Source organism: Alternaria metachromatica, assembly GCF_023757995.1.
Source record: "Alternaria metachromatica strain BMP 0045 chromosome Unknown scaffold_12, whole genome shotgun sequence".
Lineage (NCBI taxonomy): Eukaryota > Fungi > Ascomycota > Dothideomycetes > Pleosporales > Pleosporaceae > Alternaria > Alternaria metachromatica.
In genome coordinates, this window is record NW_026055503.1 from 410,228 (window position 1) to 435,778 (window position 25,551).

A 25,551-nucleotide genomic window follows, 5' to 3' on the forward strand; every position below is an offset into this window, starting at 1 on the left:
GCTCACCAATTGCAGGAGCGCTCGCATATCCAAGCCTTCTTCAAAGACCAAAACGCCGACACCAAGGGAACAACTTCATGGGTATAATATAATCATGAGAAACATAAATCGGTCGTCCGTCGTTGCTTTACCGCTGATCACATAACAGCGCATCCCATCTTCTTCTTCCCCTTAGCCTTCTTCTCTCCAACAAGGACGCCATCCATCCTGGAACTGCGCCCAGTACCTCCACTCCCACCGAGGAGATCGCCCACACTCTGCGACGCCCTGTGCACGCCGCCTTGCTGTGGCCCGTAGTAACTCCCATAAGGATGGTTATACTGTGCACTTTGATCTGTTCTCGGCGGCGCACTGATGGGGAACCTTTGACCGGCTGAGAACTGTTGGTCTGGAGCAGCCAGAGGTGGCAGAGTGTTCCTTGGCTGACTTGAGTTGTTGACTGGCGGTGCAGGGTAGGGCATACTCATGCGTGGGCTGCTCATGGGTAGAGGACGGCGCTGGACAGCTATGTTTGGAGCCGAGCCACGGCGGGAGGCTGGAATACTGGGGACAGGTGGAGCGTAAAGGTCGAGATTATCGTGAGGAACGCGTTGAGTGCGCCCATTTGTGGGACGACGGGTAGGCATGTGGGATGCGGTGTTGGGGTATGCGGATTGGGGTTGCGGCAAGGGTACATACGACATTTGTTCCGATGGTGATCGGGTACTTGATCGCCTCCGTCGTATCGAGCCCGAAGATTGGGGACTGGGGTATGTGGATGGATGCAGCAGGGATGGGCGACGCCCTGGGTCTGCAGCTGGAGGTGATGATACGTCGACGGAAGATATCGATTGCTGGCGCTGATGGTAAGGGTGCGACGGAGACATTTGGGAGGGGTTAATGGTTGCGGACATGTTTGGTAGTGGAGGAACGGGCGGTATGGAAGATGATGAGTGAGTATGAGGTAATCGAGGTACGGGGGGCGCATCTGGATGGCTCAGGCTGACACTCTCTGCTGCTGCTGCGGTGGTCGTATATGCTGGCGGAGGTGGCACCCAGTTGTCGGCGTCACTTTCGTGTGGCAGCTCTCGATGACCGTCTGCACGACGGTACTCCAGGGGTCTGAAAGGCAGAGCACGCAGATGCCGACGGTTCGCAGGTGACACTGCCGCGACGGTGGCAGCCCTAGCTAGAGACATCTGAGATCGAGGTTGTTGATTATCATACGGAGCTTCAAACATTGCCTGTGCCTCTTCCGGTGTCAACTCCTCCGACTCATCGGAAGGCAGTGGTGGTCTTGGCGCATTCCGGTTCGCAGAAGTACGCGCCCGCTGAACAGGCGTGGTTCCAATTCTCGATGGTCTTCGTGCAACACTGTCATTTCGATCCTGGGCTCTGCGCTGTGCCATGGTCCTGGTTCGTACCAGTTCCACCTCGCGATCAAAGTCAATCGAGCCTTCCGGTAACATCTCGCCTGGACAAAGGGGGTCTAAGTCGTATTCAGTCTTGAGCGGCGTCGGTGGAGCGCTTCCCAGGGGCTTTGTCTTGTCGAAATCCAAGACTATCAGAACGCCCTTGGAACCAAGTGGCGCCCCAGGCACGTCGTTCTCATCGGGTAGTATGCTCGAGTTGCCGACCGCCACAAGTCGCTGCACATTGGCGTTCAGCCTAACCCATCTGAGCACGCATATTTCTTGCAAAGTACCTGCATTGTCGTTCGGAATAGGGATGCAAAAGCAAGGCTGAATCGGGGCATCCACCTTGGCCTTTTCGCTCGGCTTGTACTCCCAACCTGGTACTTCGTAAATCCAGATGTTGGTGGTACCACGCATCCGCAGGGCCACAGCTGCAAGGTCAGCATTGGGAGAGACGGCAGGCATGGCATCGTCTACGAATTCCGAGCGCGTCCACCTCGCGTGATCCGGTAAGAACATTTTCCTCTGTGTGAAGCGTTGGCATGCAATGTCATAGATGCCCCATGAGTCCTCCTCGGCGTTGAACGCGAAGAGTTCGTTGAAAGTCCCGGTGTCCGCATCTGGAAGCAGGGTAGCTTGGCGTGCTATCCTTGCCGTCTCAGGAAACAGCACCGAGCCAGTCCATGCAGCTTCCGGGGGTTGTGGAATCGGCTCGCCCTCTTCTGTAAGCGGACCATCGTAGAGACCCGGTAGGACGAACAAGGCCGAGCCATCCGACTTCCTCGCATACCCCGTTATGAGCAGTGTGCGACCATCGTCCGAGAACTCCAATGCGTCACCCGCAGGTCCAGAAAGCGTACGTCGTGTCGTCTCGGGTACTTCTGGCCCAATGGCAATGACCTCGATGCCGAATTTGTTGCCCGTAATTAAGATGCGCGCGTCCGGCGATATGACGATAGAGCTAGCCTCGTGCACCAGCATGATGGTCCGCCTCTTCTTGATCTGATTATCACCCTCGCCGTGGATTTCGTATAGATCGACCTGTGAAGGTCTCGATAGCACGGCCAATAGAAAGCCGTCCTCAGTAATATCGATTGCGACCGGCTTGCGCTTGACCTGCAGTGTCCTGGCCCATAGTCGCGGCAGCTGCACGGTCTTGACCAAGAACAGATTCGACGCCGAGTATACCGCTACATATCCACCTTTTCGTGACACATTGACATCGAAGCTATCAGGGAGCGCGGACGAGGACGCAGTGTTGGAGACGAGTTCGAGGAGGGTAAGGCTGGGGGCCGCATACGACGGAGTGGCAATGGGCGTATCGTCATTCGGCCGATCGTCGTAGGTAGTGGCGGATGTCATAGCCGTCGAGTGGCCTGACGAGGAGATGGTGTCGGTGTTAGCAATCGACGACGCAGAGAGCAGCGTGTTCACGTGCTCGTAGCCCTCCGAGTCTTCAGAGCTGACGGACGTGGTGCGCGCGCGCTCGTCGTAGGCCGCCCGTTTTCTTTGAGCGCTGCCCTCATCGCTGGCGAAAGCGACGCCCTTCCCCCTGCCTTCCGTTGAGGGCGCCGTGCTGTCGAGTTGCGCTCCCGAGTTGTGATGGTGTGAAGGGCTCCCCACCATGGTAAGCCTGATCGCGCCTTCCTTGCGTGGGCAGATGTGGTAAGAGCGGGTGCGAAGAGCGTCAAGTGGGCGTCGGATGCGGCTCCATGGGTGTCTGTGGTCGCTTGGGTCGTCTTCAGCTGGGACCAAAGCAACATGGGAGCATCGCGATTACTAGTAAGGCAGCTTGGAATGTAGAGGTGTCTAGCAGGCGCTATTGCTGCAGCCAGACACGCTCGGCCAGGGTCACGTTCCTCGTTCAAGCCTGGCCTATACCCGATCTGCCGCTAACTCCTAGTCCGCTCCCATGCTCCGATGCTATTAACAGCAACACACGGCGCACACAGTCGCCTCGCCCTTTCGTATCCGATAGATCCTGCAAAATCTCTATCTACCTCCTACTGACCGCCATGTCGGCCATGCAAGATGCAACACGCCGTGGTCTCCGGTGCGACCTTCACTTGTTTCGCGACACGCTGTCACATCTGTCCACCCTGGATAGCGCCATGCGACATTGTGGAGGCTGAGCTGTTCTGGCGGACCGCCTTTGGGGCCTGGCTAACTGAGGCTAACACGCTGGCGAATCGTGGAGAGCTGGTTGCCCTAGTCGCGCCCTGACGCTTGCAGCAACGAAACGCGAGAGGGCTGGTGGGGCAGACAACTGTCGCTACACCCCCTGCAACGCCATCCTTCACCTCTCGCTATAGGGCAGTATGTCGCCATTTGGGTGTGGCAGTAGTACAGCGTCTTCTGCCTGCAGCAGTGTGCCTTCCAAGGTTACAATTACCGACGTCGAGTTGGGTCCTCCAATTTCCGCTACTTGCGCACTCCGAAAGCGGAGAACAGTTTCGCCGTTTATACGTTCTTCCGCTGGCTGTGAGATTGTCGCATGCGATACTGCAAGTAGAAGCTGATGATGATATAAGATAACACGCCATGTACGCCGTGTACATGCTTACTAGGAAGTGAATCTCGCTCGTGACCTCCTTGCCGTCAGCGGCACATCATCGTTGCCGGACGCCACTACGACTGGAATAGCAGATCGCGCATCCTCAGCTCTGGTTAAGCTGGGCGAACGACGTCGGGAGTACAATCGGATATATGTGCATGATGAGATAACCGCGATCGAGTATACAAACATTCTGCTGTGAAGCAACGCCCTGATGATGGTGGAATCATTGCCTGCCTAGGTTCTTCACACCATACAGGCTTCCCACTTGGCAAGACATGGCGCATGCCTGATAGTGTCCCTAGCTCGGTGCTTTTTTTTTTGTGTGGACGTGAGGGATATACAATGATGCTGCTATGTGACATCCTATCTCGTCCTACGGGTGCCGAATGTGCATGGCGGAATTCTTGATCCTATATCGTTCCAACTCTTCCCCTGTATATTTAGCATGCACCTATCGTGAGATAAGAAATAATATCCGCAGGGTTTACCAGTCCCTTCCACTCGTTTGCGCAAATGGTCACAAATATATCATAACGCGAGCGTCCATCTTCGTACGAGACCTGATGTCTGTTTACTAGAATTTTAGCCAGCCGATGTAGTATGAGCCTCCACAGCTATCTCTGGCCGAAGAACGCCTCATGCTGCATGTGCTGGAGGCCTCGTTTGCCGTGAGGGGACGTTGCGCGTGCCAATGCTTGCGATGTTCGTGATATGAAGATCGATCAATTCGGCGTCTGAGTGCTGGCCAGGAGAGCGCATGCAGCTCCTCGATGCAGCAATGGCAGGCGAGTGTGACTAACAATCTTCTGTGACTTGGTTTAGCGACGTCTTACACTCGCTTGGAAGGCTCATAATGGGTTGGAGTATGGTAATTAGGATAGCTTTGTAGCTCGGTGGCTGGAGTAGAGTTTGAGTGTGTAGGACAACCTCCGGCATGAATACAGAGAATTGGGACCTCGGGAGCCAAGATGAGCGCAATGGTGCCATCACCAGTTCGAAAGCGTAGTGTCATGGAAGGAAGCCGATTCGGCGCTGCGTGAAGCTCCACGAGGTGCGACTTCCAGAAGCTGGTCGGCGGCATCGCCGGAAAGCGCCTCGGTGCCACATGCAATTGTCGAATTAGTCATTGGTGATTAGGGTCCAAGGCTACCACGATTGCGCCGCCACCCGCGATCGCGCTCGGAATCGCGCCCGTCGCTAACTACATCGTCTTTACCATCTTTCCAATCTCGCTTTCGCCAAATTCTCGCCAAATACCTGCGCGGAGAAACTTGAAATGGAATTAGCCTGCACACATGCAGCCCCTCCGGACTTATATTCGGTGCTCGACGTCAAGTGTTTAGCCTGATTCAGTACAGATGATCGACCCGAAGAGCAACTAACGGTCGGGACAATGCGACGTTGCGTCTGAACATTCAAACTCTGACAAAATGATCCTCAAAGGCTACATTTTCAGAAGTTGGATCGAATGTTCTTTCGCACACTTTGATGAGAAAGTCGGCCAATCAATACATGATAGAAGATGCTAAGTTTCACTACGACAGCTAGCACCACTATCTCGACCAACATCATGGTGCGATCGACATACCCAACTGCGAGCCCCTGCAGCGAAGGAACGATCACCTTCAGCCTGCATCGTCAGGCACATTGCCTGTGCCTGAAAATTTCACAACGACATGAACACCGCGTCCTCATTGGTACAAACGCGCATCTCCGACAATTGGCTTTGAACCCAACCTGCCACGACATGACCCTAAAGTATATCGCAAGCTATGATCGGTGTCATTTGGGTCAACGCTCGAAGTTTATTACTAGAGTATGCCTCACGCCACCATGGGCCATGCTTGTTGAAGCTTGACATACTCCTAATATACGCCGCGGTTCCGCTCGATCCACTGTCTGCCTGAAATGAGCATCAATGCCCCGTCACTCGCAAACGACATGTTGACAGGAGAGTCATGGCAACACCACCACCACCAGATCCTCACTTGATTCCTGCGCCTCCCTCAGCGGCAGCGCTGAGGAGTGGGAAATCAATCGCCGGTGCGACGCTGGCCCTTCAAAGCATCGCTCTGATCGTCTTTGGAGCGCGCATGTGGTCACGATGGATGCCTGTATACAGAATGCAGTGGGATGATTACACCTGCGCTTTGGCATGGGTAAGTAGCAGTTCATGTTCTCTCATATAATCACGATATCGGATCGACTGACAGGATCAGGTCTTGATAGTGGTCAACACATGTCTTCTCCTTGCCGCCACGCCGTATGCTTTCGGGCTCCCACCAAATGAGTTCTTCCTGTCAGACGCGCAAGCTGCAACCAAGTTAGCGTCTATCTCACAACCAATCTGGGGGTGGTCTATGGCCTTGGTCAAGATATCCTTCTCCCTGATGCTTCTTCGGATCTCTCCCTCGCAATTCATGAAGCGCTTCCTCTGGTCCATGATCGGTCTACAGATCATACTTGCGGTCTACAACACACTAGCAACACTACTGCAATGCATACCGGTCGAGAAAGCATGGGACTTACTCGGTACAGTAGAAGGCCATTGCTGGAGCAGGACGGGAGTCAGGATAAGCTCGATAACCGTCTCCGTCATCCATATCCTCACCGACTTCATACTCGCCCTTCTTCCCGTATCTTTCCTTCGTGGGATCCAGCGTCCGGTTCGCGAACGCGTTGTCGTTGGCGTACTTATGGGACTCGGCTTCTTCACGGGTGTGGCATCGATCTTGAAAATTATCGCTGCTATGAACTTTGGCAAAACGGGCGATCCGATGAACGAAAGCATCGTTGTCGGCATGTGGTCCGCTATCGAGGAGCTCGTGGGATTCATCGTCATCTGCATACCGACTCTACGCTCGCCGTTCCAACATGTACTGCGTTACCTCGGCGTCGCCAGTGTTCGTCTCAAGAACAACGCGTTCTCCCGCGGCTACGGACGTACACAAGAGTCGGAGGTCAACAGGAACAACTTCCGAAGTCAAAGCCAGAGTCGTCTTGCTACTGTCGAAGGAGACGAAGAGTCCGGCTTCAAATTGAAGGAGTTGCACACGGAGGGGTCAGAGGGATCGTCGGACGAGATGCATTGGCGTGCGAATGAGAGGAATACAGGTAATGGCGAGATATGGTGCACGCATGAGGTCGTAGTTCAGCGAACCTCTCTTAGTGGAAGGCCATCGCTTGATCAAGTTCATGAAGGCGCGGATGCGTCTTGGAAGGGCGAACCACTGGAGTTTGACTTGGGCATGGCAAGCAGGCACTTAAGTCGTTAATGAGGAGAGTGTTAATGACCATGTTGCTGATCACACAAGGGAAAGATGGCAGACGTCTGTTTGTTTATTCCAAGCGAGTGTACGAGCTACATGAGAAAAACGAATGTATAATACTCCCACAAATGTCTCCCACCGTGAACTAGAGGACGACCGACCAAATGAGAATCCAAGGTGTTGAACCACGTTCTCACTAGGTACGAAGCGCACTTAGTTACGCCCAGGCAAGCTGCGGCCCCTGAGACTGAAGCGGTTGGAGTTGATCTGCTCAGCGTTGACGTCAACCTCACAGCGCAACTTGCGATATCCCTGAAAATGTGAAGACACGAAGTCAGTGTATGTCTCACATATAATCTGTACGGCCACAACTTACCTCCAGCCTGTCGAAGGTCAAGCCGCACGTCAGGAACGCCGCAGGCCAAGCGTAGCACCTTCCAACACGAACATCATTCGTGTCCACTAGATCGCCATCGCCGCGGTCGCGGTAGTAAGCTAGATTGCGCACGCGTCTGTTAGCCTGACAATCGCCCTTTCCCAAGTTTCTATTGCACACCAGGGGTAAGAGGACACTTACTCCAGTGATACCCCTCGAAATTCATCTCAAGGACATCGATGCTGGCAGGATCACTGTCGTCAGAGCGACCGCAGCCATCGCCTTCGCAGCGGACGCCACGGCCACTCGCGTCGTCGGTGTCGGGCCAAATCCAATCTAGCACAGTGTCGCAGTTGGCTTCGTCCTGGTAGACTTGCCAGCCTTCGACGTTTGCGGTAATGCCGTTGCCGCCGATGCCTACGCGGTAGATCTCGAAGTCGGCGGTGACGGCGCTCAGGAGTGAGGCTGTCGCCGCGAGGGTGGTGAGGAGGTACTTCATTGTGGATTGGGTTGATTGAATGAAGAGATGAGGGTCTGGAGGTGAATGGATTGAGTGATTGTTGAAAGTAGGAGCGGATACTCGTCGTCTTTTATATGTTGGCATGTCAACCAGAAGACTTTTAAGTCCGCTCCGCAGGAGAATCATCGACCACACCGGTGTTGCTCTTGGTCATCATGATGTCTACTGTCTCAGGCGTCATGAGCATACGATTGGATATCTTTCTCACGATCATTGGCTTCTGCAAGGTTCGGTTGAATACACTGTTGAAGAGGTGGAGTCGTGAGACATGCCCAGGTGAAGTGAGTAGTTGCCATCGTATGAGAACGACTTCTTGAAGCTTGGCTACAGAAGCTTACGTGTCGACCTGAGGAAAGTATGACAGATTTGGAAATGAGTACAAACTCCTGACAGTCGCCGGAAAGGAGACCCTCTACTCTTCGTGTGCATGCTTAGAGGCAGTCTGCCAATACCCAACAAACGATAACTTAGAAACCCTCGCCTACCAAAACCAAGGCATGAACTCCAGGCTTTACCACGAAAGCCATCCATTCAAATAACTACGCTCACCGGTTCAACTCCATGACCACTCCATAAGCCATCCCGCCAAGCTCGATCACCGTCCAAAGGTCAGCATGCCAAGTACCGCACAACAGCCCACAAAGGGACACATAATGCAGTTCAAACTACGCCTTTGCTACACAAGCTTACTGGATTAGCTGACCACTATGCCATAAAGGATCAATGCCGGCTCATTGCGGACACATCAACATCCGTTTGGAGGGAAAGGGCATTGCGTTCACACATCAAGCCAATCGCTCTGCTGCTTTGGTACAACGGGTGCGGTCCGCTCACTGGATATACCCGCACATGGCTTGGCAGGGCGGATATGTTTTTGGTACCAAGAATCGTTCGCAGGTCTAGGTGTGTATAGGGTTCATGTGCTTCGCGCGTGTATTCGTATGAGACTCTAAGCCCCAGCATTAGGCAGTAGATCAAGTCAGGATTATTTGCTCGTTACTATACGGGCGGAAACGACTAAAAGAAGTGGTTCGGCTTATGGATCACAGCGGCGTGATCGCATGGTTGGGACAGAGGTTTTGGGTCTCGAACATGTCTCGAACGATCATGTATATAGGCCCGGTGTGCTCGATTGGTGATCTTGGCAACACAGGGTTGATCTTGGCAACACAGGGTTGCTAGTGACGAATGATGGATTGAAGAACTACACATTCAATGTCAGCTCCGTCTGCTTCTCATTTAGCCAGTAAGACTACATGAGGGGAACATAGGTAAACCTTTTCTGTTTGATGTGTCATGATTTGGAGTGTGATGTGCGGGGCACTGTTGGCTGGAGCGCAATGTTACCAGTGTTGCCGTTTACTATTCATCAGACATCGCATGGTAGGATAGTGACTAAAGGGTATAATCGATTCCATTACGCATCACAAAAGGTCCTTTTGGGTAAGCAATCGCGCCAACGACTATGCAAAACACTCGAATTCCACTCTAGTTACAACCGCCCACCACACACTCGCACACAATCAACGAACATATTCGGAACCAAACAAGAAGGCGACACCCTATGAGTGAACACCAGGAGTATCATCGAAGAGAAAGGAAACCAATGCTAGTCATAACATAATAACATATCCGGGATGCGGAAATGCGCTTATAGCATGAAAGCGAAAGCGGCAGCAGCACCAGCGAAGCTGAGCGCAGCCTGGACACCGGAAGCAGCGTTGGTGGTAGCCTCAGGGAGCCTGGAGGTGGTAGCGTTGCCACCAGCAGTGGGCATGGGGACGGTGCCGTTGGCGTGGACACCAGTGCTGTAAGCAGGGACCATGGCGGAGGTCATGACGGTGGTGGGGTAAGGAGCCTCGCTGGAGTGGACGGAAGATGGCAGAGGGATGGGGGTGTGGCTAGCGGCAGCAGATGAAGCACCGTATCCGTTTCCGTAGCTGGCAGCGGGGGTAGAGCTGGCGGCAGCGGCGACGCTGCTGGGCTCGATCATGGAGGAAGAGACGGCCTCCTCGCACTTTCCAGCGGAGATACCGAACTGGGTGGAGTACTGGTACTGGCCGGTGACATCGTCGATGATCTGGATACCGTATCCGTTGGGGCCGTTGGTAGCCTCAAGAGTGGAGGCAGGGGTCCAGCTGAGGGAACCGCTGTTGGAGATACCCTCAGCGATGGAAGGACCGAACTTGACGACGTTGGTGGAGGGGCCCTTGAGGAGGAGGACGGAGACGGTGTTGGGGGTAGTTGGCTGCCAGGTGATGGTGAACTGCTCGCAGGTGGGGACAACCTAGTGGGGCGCATTAGCTTCCAGGGTCTTGTTTGGTTTCGCGATGCGCGCGCAACGCTCAGGGATGCAAACATACCTCGTTCAAAGGACGGGTGATGGGGTTGCCACTGGGCTCGCCAACGGGAGCGTGGATCTGGGCAGCGGCGAGGCCGGCGAAGAAGGTGATGATGGTAGCCTTGGAGTACATGTTGATGGTTGTTGTGGTGGTATTAGGTGATTAACCGGGGTAGATGGAGTATTAAGTAGTGGGAGATGGTTGGTAATGAGTGACTGGTTTCTTAAAGAAGGGCTGAAAACAAAAGTCTTCTGAGGGCTGCAAGATATCTAGGCGAAGGTGAGCAGTAGGAAGAAACAAGACAAGAGGGAGTCAGTCGAACTATATCGATTTTCCCATCCACAAACGGTCAATGCAGGTACCCCTGTTGCCGGCGCAACTTAAGATTGGTGCTCCAGTCCCGTGCAATATCCTTCGGAGCCAGCGCTAGGACGCATTGCACCGCGCTTGGGCACGCGTGACGAATGACACCGCGACGAGGGATTTAGGCAGCTCGTATTGCAGTGGATTGCGGCGTCTTCAGGAGTGTTTGGTGGCTTTACCGGTCAGCTTGTTGGACGCTGGTGCGGGCTATTCCTGGCTGCTTGGAGATTGCTTCTGTCGCTACTGTCTGCGGGTGCCTGAAAGTTAGGAGCGTTGTTCCTGTCAGCCGGCAGACTGTCAGCAATATCGGCGCTTACACAGCCCTAACAGCTGAAGGGCCGACAGCTCAACGCCGAAGAGATGAGAGTCGCATTGCATCGCGGTGTTTGAGTTTGCGGTGAGGCGGTGTCACGATGCGCGGGCGAGGGTTCTCCAGATTCTCGCAAGCCGTGGAACGCGATCTGCTTGCTTGTGCCCGAGTCGTGCGCTCTAGCTCAGGTACCGTTGCACTGGCGGCCGTCGAGGCGCCACTGGTTCACGACCAGGCCCCGAAAAGGGAGAGTTAGGTTGGCCCTTTGTCGCACCTTCGTGCGCTCTGGCTCGACGCATCGCCGTCTAAGCGAGGCTGCACATCACAGACATTCATCTCACCGTAGGGCAGGTGCGAGCGAGATGGCTTGGGCCGGGCGCGGCAGCCGCGAACAAGCCCGTCAGCCCGCAAAATCACCGCTTCACCCCATTAAACCTGGACAAAGTAATCCAACTCACAGCTCAGACGTGTCACGATAGTTTGCGTTTGTTTCAATTTCTCCATTGCATTGTTGACTCTACTGTTTGTTTATCGTCTCATATTTACATTGCGCCAGGTGGGCCCCTGCCCAGCCAACAGCTCAATGGGCGGTGCGACGGTGACAGCTGTGTCAGCCGATACAAGCATGGACAGCCCTACTGCATGTGGGTGTCCCATCTAGCGAGTGAATGCGTCGTCGGGGTATCTTCGAAGCGGTATGAAATTCGTTACATCATTACTGGTCGGTATGTCGAGTAAAAGGTGTTGCGGCGGAGCGAGTGTGTGTGCATGAAGGACGGGAAAAAGAGTAGGATCGCGCCAAGTAGACGTTGCATGAACAACGAGGCACTTAGCCACACTGGCCGGGGTCTAGAGTTTGTCAGTTTCATGCTCATGCGACACCAGAAGGAGTACTTACACTGTCGTGCCGTTAGCGGCTGGGGGAAGATACCGCCCTCCAAGAGGGCCTTCATGTCCCATTCGGGTGCGCCCTCGGTCTTCCAGGTCCAGAAAATCCAGCCGGTGGCCTTCTCGTAGGCGTCAAGCTGCGCCTCAATGAAGCGACCGATGTTGTACCTGTCGGCTTCTGACAGGCCAGCAACAGTGCCAGTCGACTTGCCGGTGCAGTCACCGACCTTGGAGCCGCCAAAGGTACCATCGTAACGCGCACCCTTGTCCTTTCCGTTGAGCCACTTTGCGCAGTCGGTGATGCCACCAGTCCATTCACCAGCGATAGTCCACTTGCCGGTGGATGCCATCTGGCTACCGAAGTCGCAAGCGGTCTTGACGTGGTCGTCAATGCTCATAGCAACAGCAGAGTTGTCGAAGATCTCGTAGTGGTGAGTGTCGAGGAGAAGGTTCCACATTCCAGCACCCCAGTTACCCCACGAAGTTACACCCTGGAAAGCATCGTGGAAGGTGACTGCAACATTCGAGTCCCTCAAGTTGCCCCATCCATCCATGTAGAATTGTCGGACCGTGTTCATGTCGAGACTGGGACCCAGAGGCTCGTTGAGAAGCTCGATAGCTGAGACGGCGGGATGCGACGCGTGATCATCGCGGATCTTGTTGAGGACTTTGATGGTGTAGGCCACTGAATCGCCCTGAGTCCAGCCAACGTTGCCGTATTTGCCAGAGTTGTCGAACCCGTTCTGGGATTCGGGTGCGCCATGAAGATCAATCATGACATGGAGACCGACATCGGACGCCCAGTCGAGCGCTTCTCCGAGCTTGTCGTACGCGCCTGGTAGGTATGGGTCGCCGTCACGTGGGAGTACGCTCCAATAGCCTATTGGAATTCGAACGTGGTTCAAACCAGCACCGGCCATCTGTTCGAAATCGGCTTTGGTGATCCAAGAGTTCCAGTGGTCACGCAGCCTCGACTGTGCTTCTTCCTTGCCGACAGCTGCAACGAGTGTGTACTCGTCTTTTGCGCTGTTGCCCTCGAACATGCTGGGTGTGATCCAGGGCTCGAGAACGAACCATCCGCCTGTGTTGACACCGCGGACCTTCTGGTTGTTGTAATCGAACATGGGTGCGCGCTTGATGGGTAGGAGCGGAGATGCGTTTGTGCTCAGAGCAAGCAGGCCAATGGCCGCCGCTGATGTCCAGGATCCGATCATATTGAGATGAGGAGTGTTGTTACTCAACTAACTGAATGCTGTATAACATGCAATTGTACTCGGAAGGAGTACAGGAAAGGTTGTGTAGCTGATGGACCCAGACTTGAACTTGTGCAGACCCATGGCATCGGGGGAAGGATCTCCTTTTAACCAGAACAAAGCGAAGACTCACAAGCCGCCAACACAGCAACAAATTCGCCCCAATTTTCTTCCCAGTCATTCCCACCATACAAGCATGTGTTCGCTGCTTCACGACGTAGGGATGATCTCCTTTCCCGGAGCTCTATCCCAGCTAGCCGCGACAGCTATTCTAGCCACCATTAGGGCGGTGTCGGGGAAGGCAACCAAGGCAACCAACCGCAGTACCGCCGACATGTCGCGATCGAGCAGTGTCGGAACGATGTGTACATCGTTACTTACTCCGGACACGGAGACGTCGCTGGCAAATGACGCGGTGACGCAACAGCTCCAATAGGGGAAGCAAGTCGAAGCTACCCCAAGCCGCTTGACAACCGCCACAAAGACCGGTTCCGCCAGCAAGCTACGGTAAAATGGACCCTGACGGCCTCGGCAGGCCATAGCATAAAGCAAAAGATCTGGGGTCAGGCGGATCAAAGAGGTCAGATGCAGGGTTGGTGCTTGGCGGAAATTGTAAGGGATATTCAGGTACAGTGTGGTGATTGGAGGACTGTTTGATGGCTATGATGTGGGGATCGGCGTGTCTCAGCCACTTAGCTTCCGAGGCGGTGCTCACGCGTTGGAGACGATCTTCGAGAAGCTTGGAACAGCGTCCGAGGAGCGTGGTGATACACCGGAACGTGGACGGTGGGTTCTTGGGAGTGAGTTGGCGTTTGCCAGCACCGACTTGTCAAGAGCATGGTCGACAACATAGGAATCCGGTTGCGGCCAAGTTCGTGTAACGTTGCTTCGGGCGTTCCCCGATATTTTCACGGACTACCCTTGGTATGTACTGAGCATCTGATGTCGTACGTTCGTCCACACAGGGCGGCTGAGGAATGCAGACTGGGCTGCAAGCGGCACCGTTGCGGGGAAGGTCAAAGCCAGACCTCGTTGTGGTTCTGTGATCGGCAACACGTCCACATGCAAAACACGCTGTCCCCGGGCAAAAGGCCCACGAGGCCGAAGTTCTTCCAACATGGTGGAGGTATGATGCCATTATCTGACTCATGCATTCTCGTGGGCAGTGATCTTTGCCACATGTAGAGGACTGTGGTACCTGGAAGCTGAGACAGGTACCTCTGCCTCGCCAACTGGCTAAAGGCGACATTCATTTGTAAAAGCAAGTTGTTTCGTGCCGTGGTGTCCAACATGCGAGGCAAACCGTGTGGCTTGCCAATAGGGCAGCAGGAGGATGAGCCGCCCCCAGAAGCATCGACGTCATCAATCGCAAACATCTTCTTCACCGTACATTGCCAACTTCCTCTTCTGCACGTCACGAGATTCGCCCCCGACACACCGGACGCATATGCAGCTTGCCTAAGTGATGTCGTTACCAGGTTACTGACAAGACACGATTGTCGGGTATAAACGTGCAACGGCGCGCGATCGCGAAAAGCTTGGCTGATGCGGGGAAGGTGGCACGATGCCTTTCCCGGCGCTGGCGAAGTCGGCAGTAGATCTACGAGCGTGATCGTCGGAGCCATGGGAGGGCGTGTGACTGCCAGAAGTTTTCTAGTGACCATCGTGGGTGCCCAAAGCTCGCTGAGGTTGATGTACCCGACGAGGATTCGTCTGCCGGCCTGCTAGTCTACCAAGGTGGCAGTTAGCTGCGCAGCGTCGTCAGTCATAGTACATCGTGCGATGGGGTGCGGAGATGCGCGGGCGGGTTGGACTACTGGAACGAGTTAAGCTGACAGCATAGGTTTGTGGGGTAGTGTGAAGCATCGTGGGAGTGAAGTTTGGGTCAAGATGTCGCGTGATGAAGGTAGACAGAGTCGCCGCGTGGGTAGTGACGGCCTCGGGCGCTTTTAGGCCATGTGACTTGGGACAAGACGGCATCATGACGGTCGACACAGTATGGCGACTGGATGACGATGGTACTTGCTCGCATAGTTGGAGGTTCGGCGCACAATGTTGCGCATGCTTAGTTTCAGAGGCATGGTGCAAGTCACGCGGAAGCGTTCTCGATGCACTGCATGGCCGCCGATTGAAATTACGGAAAGATTTCGCGTGCACAGGCGCTGGCGGCAACCTAACGAACAGAACCGGGTTACTAACGATGCCCACGATACGCACATGTCGACCACGTGAAACCACATCAACGTCTAATGCCTAGCCAAACTGTATCCCAACTTAGCCCCTGCCTATGTCAACTAGAAAATTGTGAACACCTCCAGGGCAGGTGCAGCCGGAGACACGTTTGGAGGTTGCAGGTCCATCTGGGCAATGTCGGCTGAGGTAAGGCGCCGCAGCCGCCTAACATGCCTCGGTGAGGGGCGATACCTTACCCGCCCGGATTGTTACAATACACAATACACATCACATCATCGAGACAGCCCGATTCGAGGTGAGCTCCACTTGTTCCGTATCTTTTCCGACGACATGTGCTGCCATGAGGCTAACGTCCACCATGGCAGCAGGCCGCCATGGGCAGACATGCCAACCCTGACATAAGGCGAGCATTTGAAGAGTTTCAGGACCAAGACACGCCCTCGAAATGTAACAAAGTACGCTGTTTGCATTGCGGCTTCGTGCGCGCGAAGAATACAACGCGACAGATCGAGCATCTCCAAGACTGCCAGCGATATCTGACTTCGCCCGAGGCGCAGGCCCATCTTCTCGCGCAGGAGCAGCAACAACAGCAGCCGCCTCAGCAAAATGGATTGCCTATGGATTCGAACATGGCTCCAGGCCCCAGTCAAATTCTGAGTGGACAGCAACCAAATCCAAACCTCCAAGTAAATCGGCGCGGTCCCAACAGTAAGCGCACACGCGATGGACAGCCTATTGCGCCGAATATTGCCATGACACCCAATGTTGCGCCTTCTCTGACGTCTCATCTCCTAAGCATCTGCTCGGGCCCATTTGCGCAAGCAACACAGCGACCGTTCCTATCGCATGCCGGGTGTGGATCGCTAGGAGCAGGACCGCTGTCGCAATGGCTGGTACAAGACGGACACTATGCGCGAGGCTACATTCGCTTCATAGGACAGCTTTTGGCCAAGATAAGACTGCCGCAGACGCAGAACTCGCAGTTCCATCCCATGTATCGCACCATGGATCTCCTCATCTCCGCGCTGAACAACATGCGAAGAGAGATGCAGTTCTTCGAGATCACCGCGACCAAGTATGGGCTTGCGCTGGGCATGGAACCGCCTACGCCTATTACGCGCGCCATGCTTGATCTTCTCGTGAGCGCTAGTAGTGCGAGCGCATCACTCTTAGAGGGTATGGTCGTGCTGTGGGCAAGCGAACATGTAGGTCCAACCCAACCCAGTAATGGGCGCACGAAGCTAATGTCTGATAGTGCTATCGCTCCGCATGGCAATATGCCGCCTCCTTCTCCAATACTCTCTCCAACACCTCCACTGACTCGCACATCGTCGCCCTCCACCAAGCCCTAATACCGAACTGGACCTCCCCGGCCTTCAGCAAATTCGTCGAGGCGACACGCGCGCTCGTCGATGAGCTAGCGAACATCACAACTACACGCGATGGCAAAGAGGAAATGTCGCGCTGCGAAGAGATCTTCCGACAAATGTGTTGGCTAGAAGAGCGCTTCTGGCCCGATGTCGACAACATGGGTGATAACAACGAGAGCATGAGAATGGGTCCACCGATGGGCGGCCCCATGAGCGCAGGCCTGGAGAACAGCATGCATAACAACATGCCCAACGGCCTTCCCGTCGCAATCAACGGAAACGGGGTCCACAACCACAATCGGAATAACAGCATGCCAGGCCCTAGCATGAACAACAACGGCGTACCTAAAAACATCCACGGCAACCCCGTAAACGGCCGAAATAGCATGAGCGGTCCCGTTCGTAACGCGAGCATCAACGGCCCTATCAATGCGGCTATCAATAAGCACGACGGCACACCCGTCAGCGATAATCGGAATCCCTTTGGTATGCCCAACAGAGGCGGTATGGACAATGTTGGCCAAGGCTCATAGTCTGAGCACCATACTCTTCCCCGCATGGCTGCGTGGAAACTTCGAAGAGAAACGTTGCATCGTATCGTTCTATCTGGTTTTTTCCCCAACGACTCTTCCTTCAGCGAGGACTTTGATGCTGGTAGCATCGGGGATTGGGATGAGGATACTGACTACGTTATCGTTTAACAGGGTCTGAGCTAGGGAGGTATCGCGGGGGACACTGCAGGATTATTGGGTGGAGTTCATCGTGGAGTATCAGATACCCTGGTATGGTCTAGTTATACGGTGGTACAGGGCGTTGGTATATGATCCTTAATGGATTAAGCGGTTAAATTATGGGTTACGATACATCGTAGGCAGGTTGGATGACAAAACATCAGTAGTCTGTACGTTGTAATTGAACTTTTCTCCCATTCTCATCATCACCCGAGACTTGCGCTTACTCATCTTGAATCGTGCACGCTCATTATCTCATGGTTGTCGTGCAAAAGAGACATTCTTGGTTCTACTTCAGATGATGGTCAAGGAACCCCAAGAACGCTTTCGTGTATGTATATGGATAACACATTCCTGCAAGTGATGACGAAAAAAGTGAATTGAGATTTAGCACATCACCTGCAATATTTACATTGACACACAAAAGAAGCTCGAGTCAACTCAAGATCGATGCGCTTAATGAACTCATGGATGAATGCTTTTTCTCAGAATACTCAGTAATGCACATATTCCCATCCAAGTCCAGATTTATGCGCCTCCCCAGCTAGCACCGCCTCCGCCGATACCCGTGCTGCCTAGATTAGAGCTATATCGCCTGAATCCCTTACCCATACCAATCGGTATCGATGACGTCCTCCTTACAATCTTTCGTCGTCTGGTCTGAGAATGACTTCTTGCCGCCTCCAGGGGATTCATCGACTGCCCTTGACCCACAGACACCGAAGCGTTGTCTTCATCATCGGAGGCCATGGCCACACTCGATCGCGTAGTTGTGAGACTCAAGATATTTGGTGGGTCACCAAAGTCGCCGAATTCCGACTCTGAAAACGCTGCTTCATCTTGCTGCCAGGTTGTTGGAGGTACACTTGCGTCGTTTCCAACCACTTCTTCTTCTGTCTCGATGATGTTCTCCTGGTCGTTGATATCTTCGTCGCCTCCAAACCCTTTACCCTCGACTAGCCAGAAAGTTGGTATAGAGGCAGCAAGCGCAATGGCAGACATTGTCCAGAAAGGTACAATGACATAGCCGCGCTTGACACCCCAAGTAAACAAGCCACCCCCCAAAGTAGGACCTAATGCCCTGCCAAACGAGCTAAAACTAGTAGCCAGGCCGTTGACGGTGCCTAGGACACGCAGGCTGAGCGCACTGTTCGTGAGCATGATTGTGCTGGTGGTGAATGAGAATGTGCCAGCCAGGCCTCTGACCATCAAGAGCATGACCATAGCGACTTCCCTCATGACTGGATCTGGGATAAGTGACAGGAACGGTGTGACGAAGAACACAAATGGGAAGATGAGAAAGGCAATCCGAAGGCAGCGAACAACACCGAGGTAGCGCGCAATGGGTGGGAACAGCAGGAATTGACACACAGTGCATGAGATGGCGAATACGGTGAAAATGATGCCGATGCGACGGGATTCAATTCCGAAGCCTCCTGCAAATTTCAGAGGAAGGGATACCGTAGGATCGTCTGCGAGTTGTACAGGGTGATGCATGAACACTGGAAGCAGCTGCACTGGATCAATATCAATACTTGGCAGGCGCACAAAATCACGCACCTGATCGTATGCCTGAAGGTACATAGCGAGTAGCGTGTACACAATCAGATTAAGCGATGTCTGATATGTCAATACATCCCGATACCTTGGTGCCTTTTCTGGGATGATTTCATGAGCAGCATCATGTTGCGACGTCGTTTCGCTGTCGATTACTTTATGCTGACCAAGTAGAGGCTCGTGCTCTGAACCGCTGGTCTGCTTCTTGGTTGGAAGGTGTAGTATTTTGCGAACAAATGCTGTTAACCGAGCCCCAGTTCTCAGGCCTAGATCTGGAGCGTGCTTCTTGCTTTCCAGGGTCTCCTGTAGGAACAGCCAGCCTACTGAAATGCCGAAAGTGAATAATGCGGCGGCCACAATATTAGGCAAGCAGTACGGAAACCTCTCCAGGAAAGCGGTGCCCTTAGGCTTGCGAGGATCTACGCGGAGAGGATTGGCCAAGGCTCCACCGAGTGTAGGTCCAAACGTGGCACCAACTGTCCAGACCAAAGGCATGACACTGAACGCTCTCGGTTGTAGTTCTTTCCATGGGCATAGTTCGGCCACCGTAGTGCGCAGTATGCCCACGTACCCGTTCGATAGTCCTCCGATAGCGCGTGCGGCTAAAGCCATAGGCAGATTGAGCGAGAAACCCCATAGCAACATCGACCACATAGTGTTGGTAAGGCCAAAAAGTATAATCGGTTTCCTCCCATAGCGATCGGATGCAGCGCCCCAGAGGAGGCCAGTGAAGCCCTGACATAGCGAAAAGGCCGAGGACGAGATACCAGCCCAGCGCGCGATGTCATTCTTGGGGATGCCAAAGGACTCCATGAGCTCCGGTACGTAGGGGAAGACAGACGTGAGGGCGATGGGCTCGGCAAACCGGCATAGTGCTGTCGCGAAGTTAGCAAGCTTACAGGTGAAGACGCGTCGAGCGGACGTACAGAGAATGGCCAGCTGCTTGACCGGTAGGCGGTGTTCTGTCATGGCGGCGGCGGTGGTTGTAGAGGATGCATGCTATCCAAAGCTGCAAGGTAAGGAAGAAGAGCAGGAACAGTCACAAAGTCCCATGCTTGCTCCCATGCTGAGTCCGCGAAGGGCGTGCACCCCGCAGTCACGGCTAGCCGCTCATGGTCACAGGTGCGCTATTTGCGGTGAGCACGAGTCAGCCATTCGCGCGCGCGATGCACTGGTCGTCATTCCGAATTCCGAACGGTGCGACCTCCATGCTCAGGTTGGTTTGTTGTCGCGTGTCTGGCGTTCGGGGTGATGACGGGGGATAGCTGACGCGATTGTCGTCATCAGCTTGAAGCTTGGGCGGAGAAGATGCCGCGAACGCAGTTCCAGGGTCTGATTAGCACGCCAAACATCAAAACCATCTGCTACGTTTGAACACACATCAAACGGTACTCTCACTTCGGAACTCAGACCCCCAGCAGTTGGCAGCTAGTGCAACAGAGACCGTGCGAACAGCTATCAGTCGAGGTTGCTCGGCGCCTGAGCCACGGGAATGGCTGGAATTCCACCGATCAATCGGCCGTCCCGTGATAATAACCCGATCGAGGTCGTATTGTTATCAATTCGTAAGGTGATTGAAGAGTTTGAGTTCTTCATCTCACACAGGGCCGAATCTGCAAAACTTTACCCTACTAAAGTTCAATCATTTCCGCCAGAAATCAGTCGTGTCTGGAGACTGCGCTGGGCCTTGAGTCCAAGATAAAAGCGATGCAAATGCACCTGGCGACAAGACTTTGGGACCAGAATCTTGGGCTTTCAAGGAAGATGTAGCCATTCCGTTCGCGGATATAACTGCGAAAAACATTACCGGAGTATGGGTACGGCGATGTACGCTGGGGGTGCCTGCGTCCGCGCAAGAGGGGCAGCGCCAAGACGCTAATCGTGGCTTCCTTCTCTTCGCATTCTAACTACCTCGCAAGTGACCTTCCATTGTAATCATCAACGGAAACTGCCCAGTTCAAGCCCATCTAAGAACGATTGTCTCACCGATGCAGCTACAAAGAACAAGAAGGTCGCCCAAACCTGATTAGCAGCCTTGCCAGTGAAGAAGCTGGACGGGCAGCAATTCGAACGTCGACCTCCCATGTCTGTCAAGCTGTCTACCGCCTATTTAGCAGGTTCATGTTTCTGGGAACCATGCGGGGAACTTCACGATCAGGCTTGCTACTAGGCGCAGAGAAGCCGAGGAGAAAAGCCAGGTCTGCCAGACACTCAAATCGTCAAGTGCATTTACCATTATGGCAAACACCCTTCTTTAGCTTGGAGCCAGCTGTTACCTATCATTCAGCCCGCAAGAAGTACCAAGACAAATCTACACCGCAGTCTTCTTGCGCTGTAGCGCAGCCCCCGGTGCGGCTCTTCCCGGTTCTGGTGTCTTCATTCCCATCTGGTCGAATGTCAAGCTTCAACACTACGAGCGTTCTCGCAGATATTACTGGCCTTCAATCCCCTCATCTGGAAACCTCGAAGTACTGTGCGGATGTCTCCTTTCGACGATGCGACCATCGCTCGCTGTCACTGGCTAGGTGATCCGTGAACCGTGATGTGGGTAGGCTACCCCAGGTCCCCACGTATCGGGCCTGACTTACACACAGTATCGATGCAAACACCACGGATCTTGGCCCGGAGTCACTGGTAGGCTCCCGTCCCAAAGGACACAACAGTCAGACCTCTAGGCAAGGCAGAACCGGAGCACCAAGCTTGTTTCATGCCTCGGCAAAAACCCAGCCTGACGACACGAAAAAAAAGTCAGCATGTGCGGGTTGTATAGTCAACGTATCAGCTATCTATCGTCTCTCTGATCACAGCATGATGTCTGGCTCAGAGAGCGGACTAGGGTTTGAAGATCACAATGTACGCAGCAGAGCAACACTGCCAACGCAGCATAGGATTTTCTAATCCTAGCTGATGCTATCATTGAAGGTAATTCCACTCAACTTTGCGCAGCTGCCAAGGGTGTTGCGAGCGTCTCATGGCCTGTCGCATCGCCGCCTTTTGCGCGGAAGGTTAACCGCGTCCACGTGTGACCATTCGACTAAATCCACAGTGTGTTGCTAGTTAAGCGCCTGGCCACACACTTCCATACTTGCGACAAGAATTCCATATCGAGGAAGAACCGACTCTAGAGGGACTCCACCCGTTCTTGCGTTTTCGCGACGTCACCTAGAACAGCGCTTCCACGATTTACTTTCATAGTGGAGCACGGCGAGAAGCCGATCAGACCTCTGTCACAGACGCGAAACCACTTCATATAAAACATGGCAGTAAAATGCGCAACAAACGTCGGCCCGGCCCAAACATTGGAGGCCTTGTCAAGGCGTAGTTCCCACGTGCACCCGTGGCAGTGGCTCATGCCAATACCTATGTCATCGAAGGCACACACAGTAGTAACTCAAAGTTCCTCGGTAACTTTCCAGATACCGTTCTGTGGCTTGGTGCATCAAGCATCTAGAAGCGATCGACACCACCCATCGCACTGGGCGCTACCTAAGGATTCTGCAAGCGCTCAAGGGCCTCCCTCGATAGGGTTGTGCCAACATTCCCACGACGTCCTTCCTAGCACTCATAAGAGCCACATTCCACGGCCGAGGTCCTTTTGTCACACCAGACACTACTCCGATTACTATATTTCCATGATTGGGCATCAGGGCCAGCAAAGAGCATTCGAACGGAGGGCTTCGTTGAGGTCTTCAGGAAGCCAAACGGGACAATGCTATTCCAAAGACATCGAGAAATAGAGAGCCAAGAGGCAAGCCTCATGTAAAGGAGACAAAGCGTGCCGGCCGCACCAATGATGCAAGCTTTATGCTCCGGACACTAGCGTGACTAGCAAATAAGCGTGCCCAGGTGCGGGGGCCCCGCCGAATGGCACGCCACACACTTCACTATGATCTACAGCTCTACAAACGGGCGAGACGGCATGGTTGGCGCAGCCTTGTTGGATGAGGGGTGTCTTGACCCTAGTCATTCGACCACCCAGCCCCGCGCAGACCAGTATGTTACCGCGGCTCGAGTGAACTTAGTGTCGATTCAGTCAATTCATCTCAGTGCCAGGTGGGAGACGAGGAAATGTTTTGGGGACTAGGACGACGTATCGATAGTCCGCCTTGCTAGGGCAGGACAATCATTAAACTACTTGAACGTCCCGAACTTTCTTTCTCCACGACTGCACCTCCACCCAGCTTTGCACCGTCAAGATGCACGAGACAATGAGATCCGGAGACCACTCTTACGAAGTCGACAAGAATGGCCAGAGCCAACTCGAGATGGTGGCTACTCGCACCCCACCTAGCGAGCCCGAGAAGCAGCGGTTGGCGCCCATTACCAGCAGAGCTCCAGAGGTCCACGAGAAGGTGAGTGTAAGACCCTGAATGTTTGATCATATACTAATTCACCCCTAGATGAACGCAAGGCTGGCCATGACGCTTCTGTGCATGTCATTCCTTTGGATCGGCTCTCAGATCCCGCTCTTCCTCTTCGGCTCTGTCCTTCCTCTCATCTATCAGGATGTTGGTGGGGTTGATCGATACATCTGGTTCATCATCGGATACCTCATACCCAATGCGGCTCTCTGCCCTTTTGTGGGCGCATTGTCCGACCTATTCGGGCGACAGAAGGTGGCTATTGTGGGTCAATTGTGCCTCATAGTCGGGCCGATTATTACGGTGACTGCGCATACCATGAACATCGCTATCGGTAAGTACCGCAACCTTATTCGAAACACCATGAACCTAACGACTCGTAGCCGGTCAGGTCTTTTCCGGAATTGGTGCCGGTCTCAATGAGCTCATCGCACTCGCCGGCACAGCAGAGATCGTGCCCATCAAGGATCGCGGCAAGTACGTCGGTCTTGTCGTGATCACCATCCTTCCCTTCTGTCCATCAGTGTTGTGGGCTCAATTGATCGCTCAACAGAGCAACTGGCGCTACAATGGTATTTTGGTTTGTGTATGGAACTTCATCGGTTTGGTACTTTGTGTCTTCTGCTACAAGGACCCGTCGCGCTTGACGGAAGAGTACACCGCCCGCCATGTCCTCCGCCAGGTCGACTACATTGGTGGCATCCTGAGCACATGTGGTATCACTCTTTTCATGATGGGTCTACAATGGGGTGCATCACAGGTCAGTTTACCATCCGAAGCAGATTACATCGCAGTGCTGACACTCTACAGTATGAATGGGGCAGCCCACACAACATCGTCCCTCTCGTTCTCGGTATCATACTCATCATTGCCTTCTTCGTATGGGAGGTGTATGCTCCACACCCCATGGTTCCCAGAGCAATCTTCCACAAAGCGAAGCAGACCATGATAGTTATCCTTCTCATCACATTCCTCAGTGGTGGCAACTACTTCGTCCTGCTGCTCTTCTGGCCTACTCAAATCTACAACGTCTACGGTAAGCATGACCTACGAATATTTTCCCCACTACTTCCATACTAATATAAGTCTAGGTGATGACCCGGTTGGCGTCGGAATCCGCTCTCTTCCCATCGGCTTCGGCATCATTGGCGGTGCATGCATCTGCCTCGTCCTCATCCCCGCCACCAAGGGTCGCATCCGCGAATTGATGATCTTCTTCACAGCCATGATGACAGCCGGCACAGGGGCCATGTGCATTGCGACACCCGACAACCTGAACGTAGTGTACGCCCTCATCTCACTAGCATCCATTGGAGTTGGCGGGGTCATTATTCCTTCCTCCATCATCGCGCAGATCGCCTGTCCGGACGAACAAATCGCAACCATTACAGCCATCACACTCAGTATACGCTACCTCGGTGGTGCGATTGGTTTCGCAGTCTACTCCAACCTCTTCTTCCGCAAGGTCACCATCCACCTCACTGAAATTGTCGCGGAGAAGACATTAGCGTATGGCGCCATCATCAACCCTCTGTCGGCCGACGGAATCGCCGTCATCACCCTCGTTACCAACCTCATGGGTAACGCTAGGTTCGAAGAAGTCAAGGAGATCTTTGCCACCAACCAGGAAGTGCTGCAGAGAGATGCATTCCCTGTTGTCCTGCGTGCTTCCCAAGAAGCTTTCGCGTTGGCATACAGGTGGCCATACTGGATCTCGATCGCTTTTGGCGGTGCTTGCTTCATCTTGAGCTTCTTCGTTGGGAACATCAGGGGCCTTTTGACGGCTAAGGTCGCTCATCCCGTTTAAGCAAGGGGAAGCTTGCTTGTAATGCTTGAGATGTCTGGGTAGTCGCTCTGAAGGCGGTGAGTCAGATGTAGATACAGCAGCTTTCAAATGACATTCGCTTTGTTAAGGATATTAACTGTGACTTGAGTAGTGAACTTCTACTTTATCATTGGTACTTGCATATAGTGACATCGTCGTAGCGGTCACACGTTTCGGTACATTCGTAGTATAGGGATGACATTTCTTGATTAATGTTTAACTTTTATACTTTTTGAGACACA

At 53.6% G+C, this 25,551-nt stretch overlaps 8 protein-coding genes across 8 annotated transcripts; 3 read left to right on the forward strand and 5 right to left on the reverse strand.

The window, feature by feature from the left end:
* Nucleotides 1-137: 137 nt before the first annotated feature.
* J4E83_005894 (uncharacterized protein) lies at nucleotides 138-3,020 on the reverse strand (the record flags this gene model as incomplete). Its single annotated transcript, XM_049332810.1, has 2 exons — nucleotides 138-497; nucleotides 987-3,020. The coding sequence occupies 2 exons, from the start codon at nucleotides 3,018-3,020 to the stop codon at nucleotides 138-140; spliced, it is 2,394 nt and encodes a 797-aa protein (XP_049188052.1).
* A 3,054-nt stretch (nucleotides 3,021-6,074) lies between these two features.
* On the forward strand, nucleotides 6,075-7,218 carry J4E83_005895 (uncharacterized protein; the record flags this gene model as incomplete). Its single annotated transcript, XM_049332811.1, has 3 exons — nucleotides 6,075-6,110; nucleotides 6,171-7,065; nucleotides 7,121-7,218. The coding sequence occupies 3 exons, from the start codon at nucleotides 6,075-6,077 to the stop codon at nucleotides 7,216-7,218; spliced, it is 1,029 nt and encodes a 342-aa protein (XP_049188053.1).
* Nucleotides 7,219-7,433: 215 nt separating this feature from the next.
* On the reverse strand, nucleotides 7,434-8,095 carry J4E83_005896 (uncharacterized protein; the record flags this gene model as incomplete). Its single annotated transcript, XM_049332812.1, has 3 exons — nucleotides 7,434-7,532; nucleotides 7,597-7,715; nucleotides 7,798-8,095. The coding sequence occupies 3 exons, from the start codon at nucleotides 8,093-8,095 to the stop codon at nucleotides 7,434-7,436; spliced, it is 516 nt and encodes a 171-aa protein (XP_049188054.1).
* Nucleotides 8,096-9,767: 1,672 nt separating this feature from the next.
* J4E83_005897 (uncharacterized protein) lies at nucleotides 9,768-10,590 on the reverse strand (the record flags this gene model as incomplete). The annotated part of the gene is made up of 2 exons (XM_049332813.1): nucleotides 9,768-10,403; nucleotides 10,480-10,590. The coding sequence occupies 2 exons, from the start codon at nucleotides 10,588-10,590 to the stop codon at nucleotides 9,768-9,770; spliced, it is 747 nt and encodes a 248-aa protein (XP_049188055.1).
* Nucleotides 10,591-11,960: 1,370 nt separating this feature from the next.
* Nucleotides 11,961-13,233, reverse strand: J4E83_005898 (uncharacterized protein; the record flags this gene model as incomplete). The annotated part of the gene is made up of 2 exons (XM_049332814.1): nucleotides 11,961-11,980; nucleotides 12,030-13,233. 2 exons carry the CDS (start codon nucleotides 13,231-13,233, stop codon nucleotides 11,961-11,963), a joined length of 1,224 nt encoding a protein of 407 aa, XP_049188056.1.
* Nucleotides 13,234-16,094: 2,861 nt separating this feature from the next.
* J4E83_005899 (uncharacterized protein) lies at nucleotides 16,095-17,368 on the forward strand (the record flags this gene model as incomplete). The annotated part of the gene is made up of 2 exons (XM_049332815.1): nucleotides 16,095-16,604; nucleotides 16,721-17,368. The coding sequence occupies 2 exons, from the start codon at nucleotides 16,095-16,097 to the stop codon at nucleotides 17,366-17,368; spliced, it is 1,158 nt and encodes a 385-aa protein (XP_049188057.1).
* Nucleotides 17,369-18,094: 726 nt separating this feature from the next.
* J4E83_005900 (uncharacterized protein) lies at nucleotides 18,095-20,092 on the reverse strand (the record flags this gene model as incomplete). The annotated part of the gene is made up of 3 exons (XM_049332816.1): nucleotides 18,095-19,078; nucleotides 19,127-19,998; nucleotides 20,050-20,092. The coding sequence occupies 3 exons, from the start codon at nucleotides 20,090-20,092 to the stop codon at nucleotides 18,095-18,097; spliced, it is 1,899 nt and encodes a 632-aa protein (XP_049188058.1).
* Nucleotides 20,093-23,319: 3,227 nt separating this feature from the next.
* J4E83_005901 (uncharacterized protein) lies at nucleotides 23,320-25,291 on the forward strand (the record flags this gene model as incomplete). The annotated part of the gene is made up of 5 exons (XM_049332817.1): nucleotides 23,320-23,475; nucleotides 23,524-23,818; nucleotides 23,868-24,244; nucleotides 24,295-24,520; nucleotides 24,576-25,291. The coding sequence occupies 5 exons, from the start codon at nucleotides 23,320-23,322 to the stop codon at nucleotides 25,289-25,291; spliced, it is 1,770 nt and encodes a 589-aa protein (XP_049188059.1).
* Nucleotides 25,292-25,551: the final 260 nt, after the last annotated feature.